General features: G+C 40.4%; 2 protein-coding genes across 5 annotated transcripts in view; one reads left to right on the top strand and one right to left on the bottom strand.

Moving 5' to 3' along the window:
• Window positions 1–5418, bottom strand: part of drc3 (dynein regulatory complex subunit 3) — a 59182-nt gene extending 53764 nt beyond the window's left edge. Inside the window, exon 1 of the mRNA XM_060840291.1 lies at window positions 5367–5418. The gene's annotated coding sequence lies outside the window, so the exon portion shown is untranslated. The remainder of the gene's footprint in view (window positions 1–5366) is intronic.
• Window positions 5419–5808: 390 nt separating this feature from the next.
• The window catches only part of LOC132825466 (TOM1-like protein 2), a 70040-nt gene continuing 60214 nt past the window's right edge, over window positions 5809–15634 (top strand). For all 4 annotated transcript variants that reach the window (XM_060840774.1, XM_060840771.1, XM_060840772.1 and 1 more), the window contains exon 1: window positions 5809–5879. In XM_060840774.1, the coding sequence (XP_060696757.1) occupies window positions 5828–5879 (52 nt within the window). In that variant the 5' untranslated portion in view covers window positions 5809–5827. The remainder of the gene's footprint in view (window positions 5880–15634) is intronic.

Below are 15634 nucleotides of genomic sequence, written 5' to 3' on the forward strand. Positions count from 1 at the left end.
AAGGGATCGAGTTCCGGAACCATGAGGTTATGCTGCAGCTGTACAAAACTCTGGTGCGGCCGCACTTGGAGTATTGTGTACAGTTCTGGTCACCGCATTATAAGAAGGATGTGAAAGCTTTGGAAGGGTGAAGAGGAGATTTACTAGGATGTTGCCTGGTATGGAGGGAAGGTCTTATGAGGAAAGACTGAGGGACTTGAGGCTGTTTTTGCTGGAGAGAAGAAGGTTGAGAGGTGACTTAATAGAGACATATAAGATAATCAGAGGGTTAGATAGGGTGGACAGGGAGAGCTATTTTCCAAGTATGGTGACAGCCAGCACGAAGGGGCATAGCTTTAAATTGAGGGGTGATAGATATAGGACAAATGTCAGAGGTAGTTTCTTTACTCAGAGTAGTAAGGATATGGAATGCTTTGCCTGCAACGGTAGTAGATTCGCCAACTTTAAGTACATTTAAGTCGTCATTGGAAAAGCATATGGATGTACATGGAATAGTGTAGGTTATATGGGCTTCAGATTGGTATGACAGGTTGGCGGAACATCGAGGCCCAAAGGGCCTGTACTGTGTTGTAATGTTCTATGTACTTATCTACCTCCTCCCTCACCTCCATCCAAGGCTCCAAAGGAGCCTTCCACATCCATCAAAGTTTCACCTGCACACCCACCAATGTCATTTATTGCATCCGTTGCTCCAGATGTGGTCTCCTTTACATTGGGGAGACTGAACGCCTTCTTGCAGAGTGCTTTAGGGAAGATCTCTGGGACACCCGCACCAATCAACCCCACCACCCCGTGGCCCAACATTTCAATTCCCCCTCCCATTCTGCAGAGGACATGCAGGTCCTCTCTTCCACTGCCACTTCCTCACCACCTGGTGCCTGGAGGAAGAATGCCTCATCTTCCACCTCGGAACACTTCAACCCCATGGCATCAATGGGACTTCACCAGTTTCCTCATTTCCCCTTCCCCCACCTTACCTCAGTTTCAACCTGTCAGCTCAGCACCATCCTCATGACCTGTCCCACCTGCCAATCTTCCTTCCCATCTATCCCCTCCACCCTCCTCTCTGACCTATCACCTTCATCCCACCTCCATATACGTATTGTACTCTTAACTACCTTCACCCTAGCCCCACCCCCCTTCCATTTATCTCTCCACGCCGGAGGTCCCTGACTCATTTCCTGCTCCTCGGATGCTGCCTGACCTGCTGTGCTTTTCCAGCATCACTCTAATCTAGCCTCTGATCTCCAGCATCTGCAGTCCTCACTTTCGTTTAGTGCATTCCACACATCCACACTCTCTGTGTAAAGAACCTGCCTCTGACATCTCCCTGAAACCTTATTCTAATCATCTTAAAATTATGCCCCCTCATGATAGCCATTTCCAACCTGGGAAAAAGATCTCTGACCATTCACTCCATCTTTGCCTCTCATCATCTTATACACCTCTACCAAGTCGCCTCTCTTCCTTCTTCACTACAATGAGAAAAGCCCTAGCTGCCTCAATCTTTCTTCATAAGACATGCCCTCTAGTCCAGGCAGCATCCTGGTAAATCTCCTCTGCACTGTCTCTAAAGCTTCCACATCCTTCCCATAATGAGGTGACCAGAACTAAACATAATATTCCAAGTGTGGTCTTTGGAGCTGCAGCATAACCTCGCAGCTCTTAAACTCAATCCCCCTGCTAATGAAAGCCAACACACCATATGCCCTTCTTAACAACCCTACCAACTTGGTTGGCAACTTTGAGGGATCGATGGACGTGGACCCCAAGATCACTCTGTCCCTCCACACTGCCAAGAATCCTGCCTTTAACCCTGTATTCTGCATTCAACTTCGAGCTTCCAAAATGAATCACTTCATACTTTTCCAGGTTGAATTCCATCTGCCACTTATCAACCCAGTCCTGCATCCTGTCAATGTCCCGTGGCAACCTACAACAGTCCTCCACATTATTCACCACTCCACCGACCTTTGTGTTATTAGCAAACTTATAAACCCACTCTTCCACTTCCTCATTCAAGTCAATTACAGAAATCACAAAGAGCAGCGGCCCCATAAACAATCTCTGCAGACCACCACTGGTCACCATGTTCCACGTTGAATATTTTCCATCTACTACCACCCCCTGTCTTCTATGGGCCAGCCAGTTCTGTATCACGACAGCTAGATTTCCCTGTATCCCATGCTTCCTTCTTTCTAAATGAGCCTACCATGATGATCCTTATTAAATGCCTTGCTAAAATCCATGCACACCACATTCACTGCTCTACCTTCATCGATGTGTGTTGTCACATCCTCAAAAAATTCAATAACATTGGTGAGACATGACCTGCCCCTCACAAAGCCACGTTATCTCTAATCAACCTATAGTTTCCAACTAATCATAAATCCTGTTTCTCTAAATCTTGCCCACCACAGATGTAAGACATCTGTAGTTCCCAGGATTATCCCTATTCCCTTTCTTAAACAAGGGAATAACATTTGCCACCCTCCAATCATTTGGTACTTCTCCAGTGGACAGTGAGGATTCAAAGATCATTGCCACATGCACAGCAATCTCTTCCCTCATTTCCTGTAGTAATGGGTATATCCCATCTGGCCCAGGGGATTTATCTGTCCTTATTTTCAGCACATTGTCCTTCTTAACATCAACCTGTTCGAGAATATCAGTCTGTTTACGCTGTCCTTGCAAATGTCAAGGTTCCTCTCAGTCATGAATATTCAGCAAAGTATTCATTCAGGACCTCCCCTACCTCCTTTGACTCCAGACAAAAGTTTACTCAACTAACCCTGGTTGGCCTTACCCTCACTCTGGCCATCCTCTGACGTAAGTGTAGGGTGCCTTATGGTTTTCCTTAATCCTACCTGCTAAAGCTTTTTCATACCCCCTTTTAGCTCTCCGAAGTCCATTCTTCAGTTCCTTCCTTGTAACCCTCTGGAGCCATGTCTGATCCTTGCCTCCTCAACCTTCAGTAAGTTTCCTTCTTCCTCTTGACTAGATGTTCCACATGCCTTGTCACCAATGGTTCTTTCAACCTACCATCCCTTCCTTGCTTCAGTGGGACAAACCTTTCAGCAAGTACTTAAACAACTTCCACATTTTTGTTGTGCTTTTCCCTGACAACATCTGCTCTCAATTTAGGTGCTCCAGTTCCTGCTTAATAGTATTGTAATTCCCCCTCCCCCAATTAAATACTTTCCAATACTGTCTACTCCCATCCCTCTCTATGAGTGTAGTAAAGGTCAGGGAGTTGTGATCACTGTCACCTAAATGTTCTCCAAACGAGAGATGGGACACCTGGCCTGGTTTGTTGTCAAGCACCAAATCCAATATGGCCTTCCCTCCAGCCAGTCTATCTACGTAGTCCAATATGGCCTCCCCTTGAGTCAACCTATCTATCGATCTGAAGGTATATTCAATCCTGAAGGTGAATTCAATCTATTTTGAATTAAAACCATGTACCATCTACAGAATTCAAAAATGAAATTAAACCATGTCCATCACTCCTTAACACACACATTATAGACATACAAATCAAATTGATGATACTGATTGCTCAAGGTAGTTGAGATATCGATAAAGTGTAGGCATTATTGGCAAAAATAAGCCAGCTCTGTAGATAGCTAACTTATACAAACAAAACACTGGAGGGATGCTGGTCAGGATAAACAAAAGTGGTAAAAGTCGTGGTCTAAAATTGGGGAATTCAATGTTGGTTACTGCAAGTTTTAAAGTATCAAAACAGAAAAATGAGATGTTGTTCTGTCTGCCTGCATTGGGCTTCATCCAACATATGATCTCTGGACTGTGCCACTCTCGCTACATATGAAGTTTGAAGGAATCAATAGAAGGGATGTTTGGAGGTTTGTACGCTCCCTGTGATACCTATCTTCACCTTTATCATTCCTGACAAGGTCTCACAATGTATTAAATAAAACAGAGTTGTGGAACCTAAATATCAGGAACAAACAAAAACAAAGTGCTAGAGGAACTCAGCAGATCTACCAGCATCAGTGCAGAGAAAAACTGAAGTTTGTGTTTTCAGTCTTGTGACCCTTATCAGACCAGGAGCTCTGGCAAAGGGTATCTGAACATAAAAACATTAGTGCTGTTGTCTCTCTACAGATGCTGCCAGAGCTGCTGACTTTCTTCAGCACTTTCTGTTTTTTTCTCAAAGCCTTTTGGGGTGAGCCTTCCATGTTTTGGTCGTTCACAGTCCAGGGCTCACAAAGTATTTCTGCTGTGGTGCTTAAAGTCTTCTATGGCAATCATTTTCTGAGTAGACTAGTTGTTTCGGGAATCTAGCGTCGAGCATAGAAACTATGTAAAATAAAACAAAGAAGTATGCATACTGACATTTGGAACAAACAAAAACAAAAAGTGCTGTAGAAACTCAGCAGGTCTGGTAGCATTTATGGAGAGAAAACAGAGTTAATGCTTCATGTTCTATGAACCATCTTCAAACTTAAAAGTAGTTAGCCGGTCCCAGTTATGAAGAAGGATCACAGGACCTGAAACTTTAACTCTATTTTTTCTCCACAAATGTTGCCACACCTGTTGGCTTTCTCCAGCTATTTCTGGTTTTGTTTGTTATAGGAACTGTCTACATATTTCCTGAAGAAGGGCTTAGGCCTGAAACGTTGATTCTCCTGCTCCTTGGATGCTGCCTGACCTGCTGCGCTTTTCCAGCAATGCATTTTCAGCACTGTCTACAAATTACCCTTGGAGAAGAAATTCCACCTCAACTCTTAAATGGGAGACCCCTTATTTTGCACCCCTAAAGGTGGAGGTTTGAGTGACTGCAGACCAATTAGGCCAAACAGCCTTTCTGAGATGCAGATTCAATATAATCAAATACATTGGCACTTTGAAGAGTCCACATTCCATTTGAAGTTCTTTAGGCTTGTATTAAGTGCTGTTGGTTTCGAAATGTATAGTTTCATCAGAGGAAGTGATGGAGGTGAGTACATTTGCAAGATTTAAAGGGCATCTGCAAGAGATGTTCCTAGGAAAAGTTTAGAGGGATAAGGGCCAAATGCTAGTAAATGGGAGTAGATCAGAACAGGATGTCTGATCGGTACGGACCAGTTGGACCGAAGGGTCGAGAGTGTCGTGCTGGGAAAGCACAAGAGGTCAGGCAACATCCGAGCAGGAGAATCGAGATTTCGGACATAAGCCCTTTACAGAAGGGTCTGTTTCCATGCTGTACGATTCCATGTCCGATCCGCTGAGTTGCTTTTGAGTGATCATACATCCACCACTGGACTTACAAGTTGAAAATCTACTCAAAGCAGACATATTGACTATTTAAGTCTGTATTGGGTAGAAACACTACTTACCCTGTTAATAATGTTAACGTTTACCTGTATATAATCAGCCACTTCTGTTTACTCTTTCATTGAGGTGACGCTGAGCCGAGCTTCTCTCGGTTGCTAGGATAAACATCACGTGACCTAGGCCGCCACCCTCTTCATCAGCAACATCATGAAGAAAGGATTCGTACCGGTTCAACTGCTAATATGTAGTATTACTGACAAAAGAAATTTTAAAACAAAATTTTTCTCATTTTAAAATATAAGTTTAAGGGTGATGGGACAGGCAAAACAATCATCCAAAAACGAAAACGAACTAACTTGCTGGAACGTTTGATTGACATGGCGGTTGACCAATAAGTGTATGAGATAAGGCGGTGAAGGCGGGGACATGCGGGCTTCTGACCAATCAGTAAGAGAGAGGAACGGGCTTCTGCTCGCGCTACCAAGCTCGGTTGAAGCGAAGTTGACGTCACCTATATCCATTGGATGCTTGTGGAGGAAGCGTCAAGATGGAGTTCTTCATTGGTAACCCATACAGTACTCCTGTCGGCCAATGTATAGGTGAAGATCTCACTTTACAGTCAATCTTAGGATGTGTTCCAGTTGTTTTGTGACTGTTCACTCTGTTTCTTAAATATCGTCAATATTTGTCTCGTTTTGAAGTTAATCTCTTCAGAATGTCGTGTCATTTTTTTTGGCATTGAGTATGCTTCAGAGTGTTCTGGATTTTTTTTCATTTTTAAAAATTGCCACGCGGAAAGCGATTATTTAAGTTTTTATGAAACTGTTATGTGAATCTTTTTCAAGGTGGCGCGTGGCTTAAAAGTGGAGGTTTCCGCCCCCTCCCCCAAATGTTTGTTTACATGTTTGCAATGTCATTGGAAAGCGATACCATCCAAGGTGGTTTATGTATCTTTATTTTACACATGGGTGTATAAAGTTCTTCAGCTTATACGTTGGAATTTAAAATAGACAGGCAGGAGGCTGGAATTTAGCAGTCAAATTGCCCTGTCCGCCTTGAGTCCTGCCTGATAAAACTTGCGCCTGATACCAGATTGAACCATTTGTGTTAATGTATTCCATTCGTTGTTTTGATTTTTATTTTTCCAATAGTATCCGCTTTGTGGCAAACAAAATAAAATGTAGTTTTACCAATTGAATGCAGTCGTTTATCTAAGATTTAGAACTGCAATTTGTTTGCTCACAATCTTGTTGCAAAATGTCGAATGATACATGCGTGTAAGACCATACTCTTCACGCTGATCTGTTTTGACTGATTGCTCAAAAGTACTAGCAACTTGCTAAGTGAGCTTTAATGAACATGGAGAATGTACCCATGCAGATTCATTGTAGCTATTCTCCCCTCCAAAATCGCATAATCTGTTAAAGCAAACAAAAATAATTTGTCTTTGTGGTTAGTAGATAACTGATCTAAATGAAAACTTAGGTGTTGTGTAATTTAAAAGAAATGCAAGATATTTTGATCTTGATGGAATTTTTTTAGATGCAGCCTTTATCTAAACTTAAGGATTTGTAAACCTTGCTATTTGTTTGGGGCTTGGTAAGATTCTGAAAAATGTAGTCAACTTTTTTCTTTTAGCTTGGCTTTTCTCTTTGATAAACATATCTGTGTATCAAACCTAAGTGAAATTTAAACCTGCCAACTTGCTGAAAGAACTCAGCGAATATCCAAAATAAACCTAAAAGCATGTAATTTCAACCAAAAGTTTTCTTTACTGTACAGTGGACTTTTGATCTAGTTTAAATATATTGTAAGAAAATTACACTTTGAATTTATTTCCAAGCTTTATATATTGTGCTTGAAATGAAAAAGCTTTCTTCTGCTTAAAGTGCATTTAGTATTTACCATTAAACTGGCAATCCACTTGATAGACAACAAAATTGTTGCTGTGAGAAATGGAAAATCCCAGTGGTGGAGATTGCAGAAGAATTGATCATTAAAAATTGAACTTGATTTTTCACAGCAGTGCATAAGCTTGCTATGCAATATTTGATCATTGATTCCTCAAGGCAGGGGAAGAAAGACATTTGTGTTTAAGTTTGATACAGCAACTGGATATCAGAAAGAACTCTAGTATTTGAGGCTGATACATACCTGAGTACAAAAGCTTACTGGAAAATAAACAAGAACATTCTGAAACTAATGGAAGTGATTAAGCAAAATTTGATTTAGTATCCAATATACACTTGCACACAGTTCTGCTTGACATCTCAATAATGCATGTTGCATGAGGAGTTTGATCATTTGTGAGACAACAAGAACGTTTACATTGCTTCTTTAGTTGTTCCCAGAAAATGAGTTATTGAAGAGCTTTTGTAATATAGGAAATACAAAAACTAATCCATCCATATTAGTCATTCCTGATGAAGGGCTCTGGCCCGAAACGTCGAGTTTCCTGTTCCTTGGATGCTGCCTAACCTGCTGTGCTTTAACCAGCAACACATTTTCAGCTCTGATCTCCAGCATCTGCAGGCCTCACTTTTTACTACTAATCCATCCATAGTAAGGCTATATGAAACAATGATGCAGTGATTGCCTGATAATCTTTTAGTGAAATTGGTTGAGCTGTAAAATTGACTTCGACACTAGGGTTTCTATATCTGCTGTTCAAAAGTAATTGGCATCAAATAATTGAAAACCGCTTCATAGGACAGACTCAGATTATTGTATCAACCAAAAATGGCATTTCCTCAACTGCAATCAAATACACTAGGTTTTGTTTTGTCAAGTGGGATTTGAGTCTATGACCATTCATTAATTTCATTTGTACTTTAAACTAAATGATGTGAAACTGTTGTGATATAAAGAGGTGGGGTTTTCTAGCTTCTTTATGGTCACACTATCCTGATGTCAAATATTGGTATTGTTGGTAATGACTGAAACTACTTTAATTGGATGCAGAGAGCCTAGAATTTTCCCATTTGCTGCTTTTATATCTCTTTTGGTCCTTTGACAGAGAGTAATTCTGAATTGTATATAATTCCCATGGATGACTGTATTTTTAAAAGTCAGGTTATGATTGGTGCTGTAGCATTATGCAACGTAGTTCATCTGATGAGTTTGTAGTAAGAAACCCATCATTCTAATTAGTGAAAGTGGCAGCTGAAAGGTTTGACAACTTTTCTGTTGCGGGCATGAGAGTTGTCAGCTGCTGCCGGAGTTGATTATGGTTTCGATACTTGGGAAAAAAAACCATCACTTGTAATATTCACTGCTACAGAACTTGTTAAGTGTCTCTCTCTGTCTCTCTCTCTCTCTCTCTCTCTGTCTCTGTCTCTGTCTGTCTGTCTGTGTCTCTCTCTCTCTCTCTCGGTCTCTCTCTCTGTCTCTCTCTCTCATTCTTTACGTTGGCACTAATTACTCAGTCCAGTAAATCTACCCACTACTTTTACATGAAAAAGAGCAGTATACTAATTTATCTACTCATGGGCTCAACTATGAGTTTACGTGGTTGTGTCTGACATAGAGCACATGTTGGCTCATTTCTTTTGAATTTTAGTATAAGCTAAAATCGTCAAAACTTTGGAAACTTTCATTTTTCCAAGAAAGCGCTTTGAATCTTTAAATGCCACTTATTTCCAAGTAACACAGTAATTTGATTTAATGTCTTTGTTACACATCGCCAGAATGCAGGTATGTTCTAGTGATTGCATGCTGCTCTTGCAATTTTATACTTTATTCCTAGGTTGAAATTGGGGCTGCATTGGCAATAACAATAGACTAATGACTTGTTTCTCTTATGAAGGGCTTTTGCCCGAAACATCAATTTTTTTTCCTTTCTCCTCAGATGCTGCCTGACCTGCTGTGCTTTTCCAGCACCACTCTAATTTCTAGCATCTGCAGTACCCACTTCCGCCTAATGAGTTGTTTTGATGAGTTATTTGATAATAGAAATTCCACAGATAGAGTGGCAAGTTTCATTACAGGATTTGCAGTGGTGCAAAACATGAGCACCACAAACATTTTTTATGCAGTTTTTGTTCACTCACCATCATGGCTCTTGTATCATATCAAAGTTAATGTAAAATTGTGAATGGGAGTACCCTAGTTCACCACTTGCACGGCAGTAAATCATGTGCAACACACTGCATGTGGATCTAATTGTTTAGGTACAACGATTTGACCTGAGGACCCCAACAAAATATGTAGTGGCAAAACACTGTTCTGATTTTGTGTAATGATGCAATGTGAGGCAGGCTGTAAGGACCACAAGATCCTTTGAAAATTTAATTGATTTGTAGCAGTTGGAGTGCGAAAGATTGTGTTCATCTCCCTGAGATAGAGAGAAGAGAATAAGCAGATTTGCTTCACTTTTGTTGGGTATCTAGCCAGAACTATTACATTGTGCTCTGGTTACCTTCCTCAGTACAGGTTAGGTGCATTGACTGTGCTAAATTGCCCACAATGTCCAGGGATGTGCTGGGTAGAGGGATTAGAGATGGGAGCTGCAGGGTTACAGGGAGTGTGGGTCTAGGTGGGATGTTCTTTATAGGGTCGGTGAGGACTCGATAGGCTGAATGGCCTGCTAGACTGTAGGATTCTGTGATTCTGTATTGACTTTGTATGATTATACAATAATTTAAGTGCATTGTTCCGACTCTAATAAAGGTAGTCATTTGGAAAATGTTTGAGTCTGATGTTGGACTAGCTAAAAGATAGTTCACTCTTTCCTCTAATGAAGGAGTGACATTTGCTAACTCCAAATGGGCGAGGACCATGGAACAATCTAGGGACTTTGGAAAGTCCAACCAGCTCTTCATCTATTTCTGCAGCTACCATTTTTCAAATGATAAAGTTTAGGCCAGCTAGTCAAAAGTATCTTTCAGATTTTAGCTCCTTGAGCTTCCCCAATAATTTTGTCTGATGCTAGTTATTTTAAGTTCCTTACTATATAAGTGCCTTTCTTACCCTTTTTCTGGTATGTAACTTGTATTTACTGGCACAAAGATAGTCAATGCTCCCAATCCTCAGGCCTACTGGTATTCTTTGCCACACAGTATCAGATTAAAAGGAGTGGTGTATAATCATGAACTTCCTTAGAAAGTCACAGTCCTTTCTTGTTGAATTTTTGCCTCAAAATGAAATTTATTTATAAAATATTTTCCACTGGACTAAGATATGGGAATAAATAGACAATGTTTAAGTTTAGAGTTCTTGTTTGGATCATGCCCGTTTCAAACTTTATATGGAATTCAATTGCATTATGACCAATTTTCCCTTGAAGATTTTTTTTCACTGTGAGATTACTAATTAAATCTGTGTCTTTGCACAAAACAAAATTTAAGATCACTTTATCCCTAGTTGCTTCCACAATGTATTGCTCAAGGAGCTGTTCAGCAGCATTCCATGAACTTAACTTGAAATAACATTTGTCAGTTTGATTTATGTCTGCATGAAAATTGAAGTCACCCATGATTAAGACATTGCCTTTGTTTAAAGCTCCAATTATTTCTTGCTTAATTCTCTCTCGAACAGCATAACCCTTGTTATAAAACCTATAAACTATTCCAGTACAGTTATCACACCTTTGTTATTTCTAATTTGGATTAGGTTCATTTTCTGAACAAGATCCTTTCACGTTATTGTCATTGTCATCCTTACTTTGATCCTTGTGGCACTCCACTAGATAATCTTAAAACCACTTATTTGCCATCTATATTAGTGACTTGGAGAAGAGACAGTGAATGTTTCCAGATTTATTTATTATACAAAAATAGGTGGGAGAGGTTTTTTTTTGATGAGGATACAGGAATCTACAAGGGAATATAGATAGGTTGAGTGAGTGAGGGGGGGTGGGGGGGGGTGGGGAAAGAACCTGGCACTTGGTGTTTAATGTCGTAGACAGTCTTGTTATAACTGTATGTAGTGTTGATGAGGCTGTACTTGGAGTATTGTGAATGGTTTTGGTTCCTGGGTTTGAAAGACATATGATCATTGGAGGCGGTTCAAAAGAGCTCCACTAGACTAATTGCTCGGATGATGGGGTTGATTTGTCAAGAATGATGAAACAGTTTAGGCCATTATTCATTGCAGTTTAGAAGAATGAGGGGTAATCTTATGGAAAAGTACATGATTTTATGGGAGCTTGACAAGAAAGCTATTTCAACTGGAGACATAATTATAAAGTAAGGGATGCTCATTTAAAACTGACATGCAAAGGAATGTCTGCTAGTGATTGAGTGTTGGGAGTCAGTTAGTTTCAAATGATGGCAATAGCGTGGGTTCAATCCCCCACATCAGCTGAGATTGACTGTCCTATTCAACCGCACCCCTCGTCTGATGTAGTGACCCTCTGGTTAAACACCTGCCATCTCTTGCTCGTGTTCTCTATCTTTTGCTTGCTCGCACCCTCTTTTGTTGTTGTTTCCCCTTTCACAATCTGTGTCTGAAAGAGCAGTCCAGTGGTCCTCTGGTTTATGGCAACTTCATCTTGCATAAAGATAGTGAATGCTTGTCTGGAGAATTCTGTGTCCCTAGATCATTGATAGTATTTGGAGAGGAGGTAGATAGACTTTTGAAATAGTGCATTCTTGATGAGTTTAAACCTGGTGAAGATCAGCCATGATCTTGGAGTCTGGGGGGCACACTTGGAAGGGCTGTACGCCAACTCCTACTCCTACTCCTATTTCTTAGGTTCTTGAATCAAGGCTATTCCTTTTTTTTTTCCTTTTTTGTCTTTTGGAAAGGTTACCTTGTATATAGGTCTCTAATGGTGATGAAATCTAAATTGTTCATTTGTTTGCCAATATTGGGGATTCAGATCAAGTGCCTTTTTAAAGTAATTATGTGGACATTATTTGCAGATGTACTATTACCACTGTTAAATTTTGTTCTTTCCTGTGTCTCGTTACCCAAGCTACTACATTATTCTGTTGTTTTGAGTTTTCTCTTGAGATTTCTAAATTACCATTCAGCTGAATGTAGGTAAGAAGGAAAAGCAGGTTGAAATGTAGAAGGCTGGCGTCTTATTGAAATAAGCAATGAAGTCTAATGGAGAGCAGGAAAGGAATTGAATTTGAGGATACTAACTTGTAGTTATTGAATGCTGCTGTTAGTTTACTTCCAATTCCTCTTAACTATTTGGGAGCATCTACTAGCAATCTATTCATGAGTGGGATTGGGCCTAAGAGAGCAGATTGGCAGCCTGCCCTTTTACTCAAAGATGGTGCATGAACTGAGGAAGATGGTTATGTAATGTACTTGCAATCGAGCACATTATTTACAGTATCTGGGGAATTGGCTTCAAATTGGATCACAATGGCCGGTGGAAATTTAAATTAGTATAATAAAATCTGGAATAAAAAACTAATTTGAGTATTGGCCATTGCAACCATCATTGTTGTGGAAAAAAATGTCTGATTCACTCATGTCCTTTTTAAGGAAGGAAATCTGCCATTCTTACTTGGTCTGGCCTACATGTGACACCAGATCCACTGGAATGTGATTGATCTTTAACTACTGTCTGAAATGGGCTAGCAAGCCATCTGTTCAAGGGGAATTAGTGGTGTGTGAGACATAGCATTCTTACCATTAACACTTATATTCCATGAAAGAATAAGAATGACAAGACCGCAGAAAAAAATTTCTGAAACAAGATTATCTTGACAGTGGTCGTTCATTTTCTTTGCATGGGGTTAATCTAATGTATGTGACCTAAAGTTTTCTAAACATTTTATGCCTCTAGAGATGAAGAGAGAAAACCAGTTTATTGGATAGCTCCATCTAAGTTAATCTCCAAGTGTTGAAAAATATTTGAACCAACATTCAAATGTTTTGGGTTTGAGGTACAGGAAAGGCTGAATAAGCTGGGGCTATTTTCCCTGAAGTATTGGAGGATGAGGGCTGACCGTATAGAGGTTTATAAAGTCAGGTGCAGCATAAGCAAGGTGAATAGCGAAGGTCTTTTCCCCAGGATAGGGGAGTCCAAAACTAGAGGGCACAAGTTTCAGATGAAAGTGGAAAGATTTTAAAAGGGACCTAAGTGGCAATGTTTTCACACAGAAGTGAAGTGTATATGGAACAAGCTGCCAGAGGAAGTGCTACATGCAGGTACAGATACAACATTTAAAAGGCATTTGGACAAGTGCATGGATAAGACAGGCACAGAGGGATATGGGCAAATGAGACAAGTTCAGTTTAGGAAACCATGTCAGCATAGATGAGTTGGACTGAAAGGCTGTTTCTGTGCTATATGATTCTTTCAGAATGCTTCCAGAAAATTAACCTGCAGAGCAGGGTTCTTTGATCTCTTTTACACCGACAAAAAGCACCAGATTCAAAGAATGTTTGTTTGTATGAGACAAATTTATTCTTTAACTTGCATACAGTGTTGTCCTTGTCCCATACTTTAACATACTTTTTGTATTTTATGCAGCAGTTTGTAGCCCCCTACCTGCTATAGGAAATTCTGTTACAACTGTTTGCAACCACGTGTTTTTAAACAAGAATTTGAGAGGGTAGACTTGCAATCTAGAGGTAAAAACAATGACTGCAGATGCTGGAAACTAGATTCTGGATCAGTGGTGCTGGAAGAGCACAGCAGTTCAGGCAGCATTCAACGAGCAGCAAAATCGACGTTTCTGGCAAAAGCCCTTCATCAGGAATAAAAGAGTCCAGGTGTTGTTTTACAAATCACATTCATTCTTTGTATACTTATCACATATTGTATTACCAAATATTGCAGAATGTTTTGTTAGGCCACTGAGAAGGTACTAAATGGCAACTGAAACAAAGCTATTTCATACATTTAACAGCAGAACTGAAGTTTTGGTGCAGAATTGAGATATCAAGAATTTGGTTTGTAGTTGTGACTATGTCATGCAATCATAGTGTTGTGAGTTCAAGTTCTACTCTTGGACTTTAACACGTCAATTAGCCAATCATTTCGTGAATGTATATTATTGTCAGACATGCCATTTTTTTGGATAAACATAAACTGAAGACCACATTACAATAGGTTCCATGATTGGCTAGCATATCCTATCATTCTATGTTTATCCACAACAGCACCAAAATAGTGCAACCACAAGAGCAAGCAGTATGTAAATTTATATTGTTGCATATTTATCTGCAGAATGGACTACAATTCAAAAATAATTCATTGATAGTTTTGTTTTAAAAAGTACGAAGTTCCTTTTTTTTCCCAGTTAACTGATATCCTCATCTTTTGGAGCAGAAATGGAAGAATTGACCACTGCCAAAAGTAGAAGACAGAGGGTGATGATGAGGGTTGTTTTTCAGACTGGAAGCCTGCAACCAGTGGAGTGCCACAAGGACCGGTGCTGGATCCTCTACTTTTCGTTATTTATATAAATGATTTGGATTTGAGCATCAGAGGTATAGGTAGTAAGTTTGGAGATGACACCAAATTTGGAGGTGTAGTAGAAGGTTACCTTTGATTACAAGGGCATCTTGATCAGATGGGCCAATGGGCTGAGAAGTGGCAGATGGATGTTTAATTCAGGTAAATGTGAATTATTGCATTTTGGGAAAGCAAATCTTAGCAGGACTTATGCACTTAATGGTAAGGTCCGAGGGAGTGTTGCTGGACAAAGACACCTTGGAGTGCAAGTTCATAGCTCCTTGTAAGTGGAGTCACAGACAGATAGGATAGTGAAGATGATGTTTGATATGCTTTACTTCATTAGTCAGAGTATTGAGTACAGGAGTTAGGAAGTCATGTTGTAGCTGTACGGGACGTTGGTCAGGCCACCTCTGGAATATTGCTTGCAATTTTGGTCTCCTGCCTATTGGAAGTATGTTGTGAAACTTGAAAGGGTTCAGAAAAGATTTACAAGGATGTTGCCAGCATTGAAGGATTTGAGCTACAGGGAGAGGCTGATTTTCCCTGGAGCATCAGAGGCTGAGAGGTGACCATCTAGAAGCTTATAAAGTCATGAGGGGAGTGGATAGGGTAAATAGACAAGGTCTTTTCCCTGGGGTGGGGGAATCCAGAACTAGAGGGCATAGGTTTAGGGTGAGAGGGGAAAGAGATCAAAGAGACCTGAGGGGCAACTTTTTCACGCAGAGGGAAGTACGTGTATGGAATGAGTTGCCAGAGGAAGTGGTGGAGGCTGGTACAATTGCAACATTTAAAAGGTATCTGGATGGGTATATGAATAGGAAGGGTTTGGAGGGATATGGGCCGGGTGCTGGCAGGTGGGACTAGTTTGGGGTGGGATATCTGGTCGGCATGGACTACTTGGACCAAAGGGTTTGTTTCCGTGCTCTATGTCTCTGTCTCTATGCCTCTATGATCAGATAAAGATAAAGTCCCAGAGGACCGTAAGACTAC

Source organism: Hemiscyllium ocellatum, chromosome 20 (genome assembly GCF_020745735.1).
Source record: "Hemiscyllium ocellatum isolate sHemOce1 chromosome 20, sHemOce1.pat.X.cur, whole genome shotgun sequence".
In the NCBI taxonomy this organism is placed as follows: Eukaryota; Metazoa; Chordata; class Chondrichthyes; order Orectolobiformes; family Hemiscylliidae; genus Hemiscyllium; species Hemiscyllium ocellatum.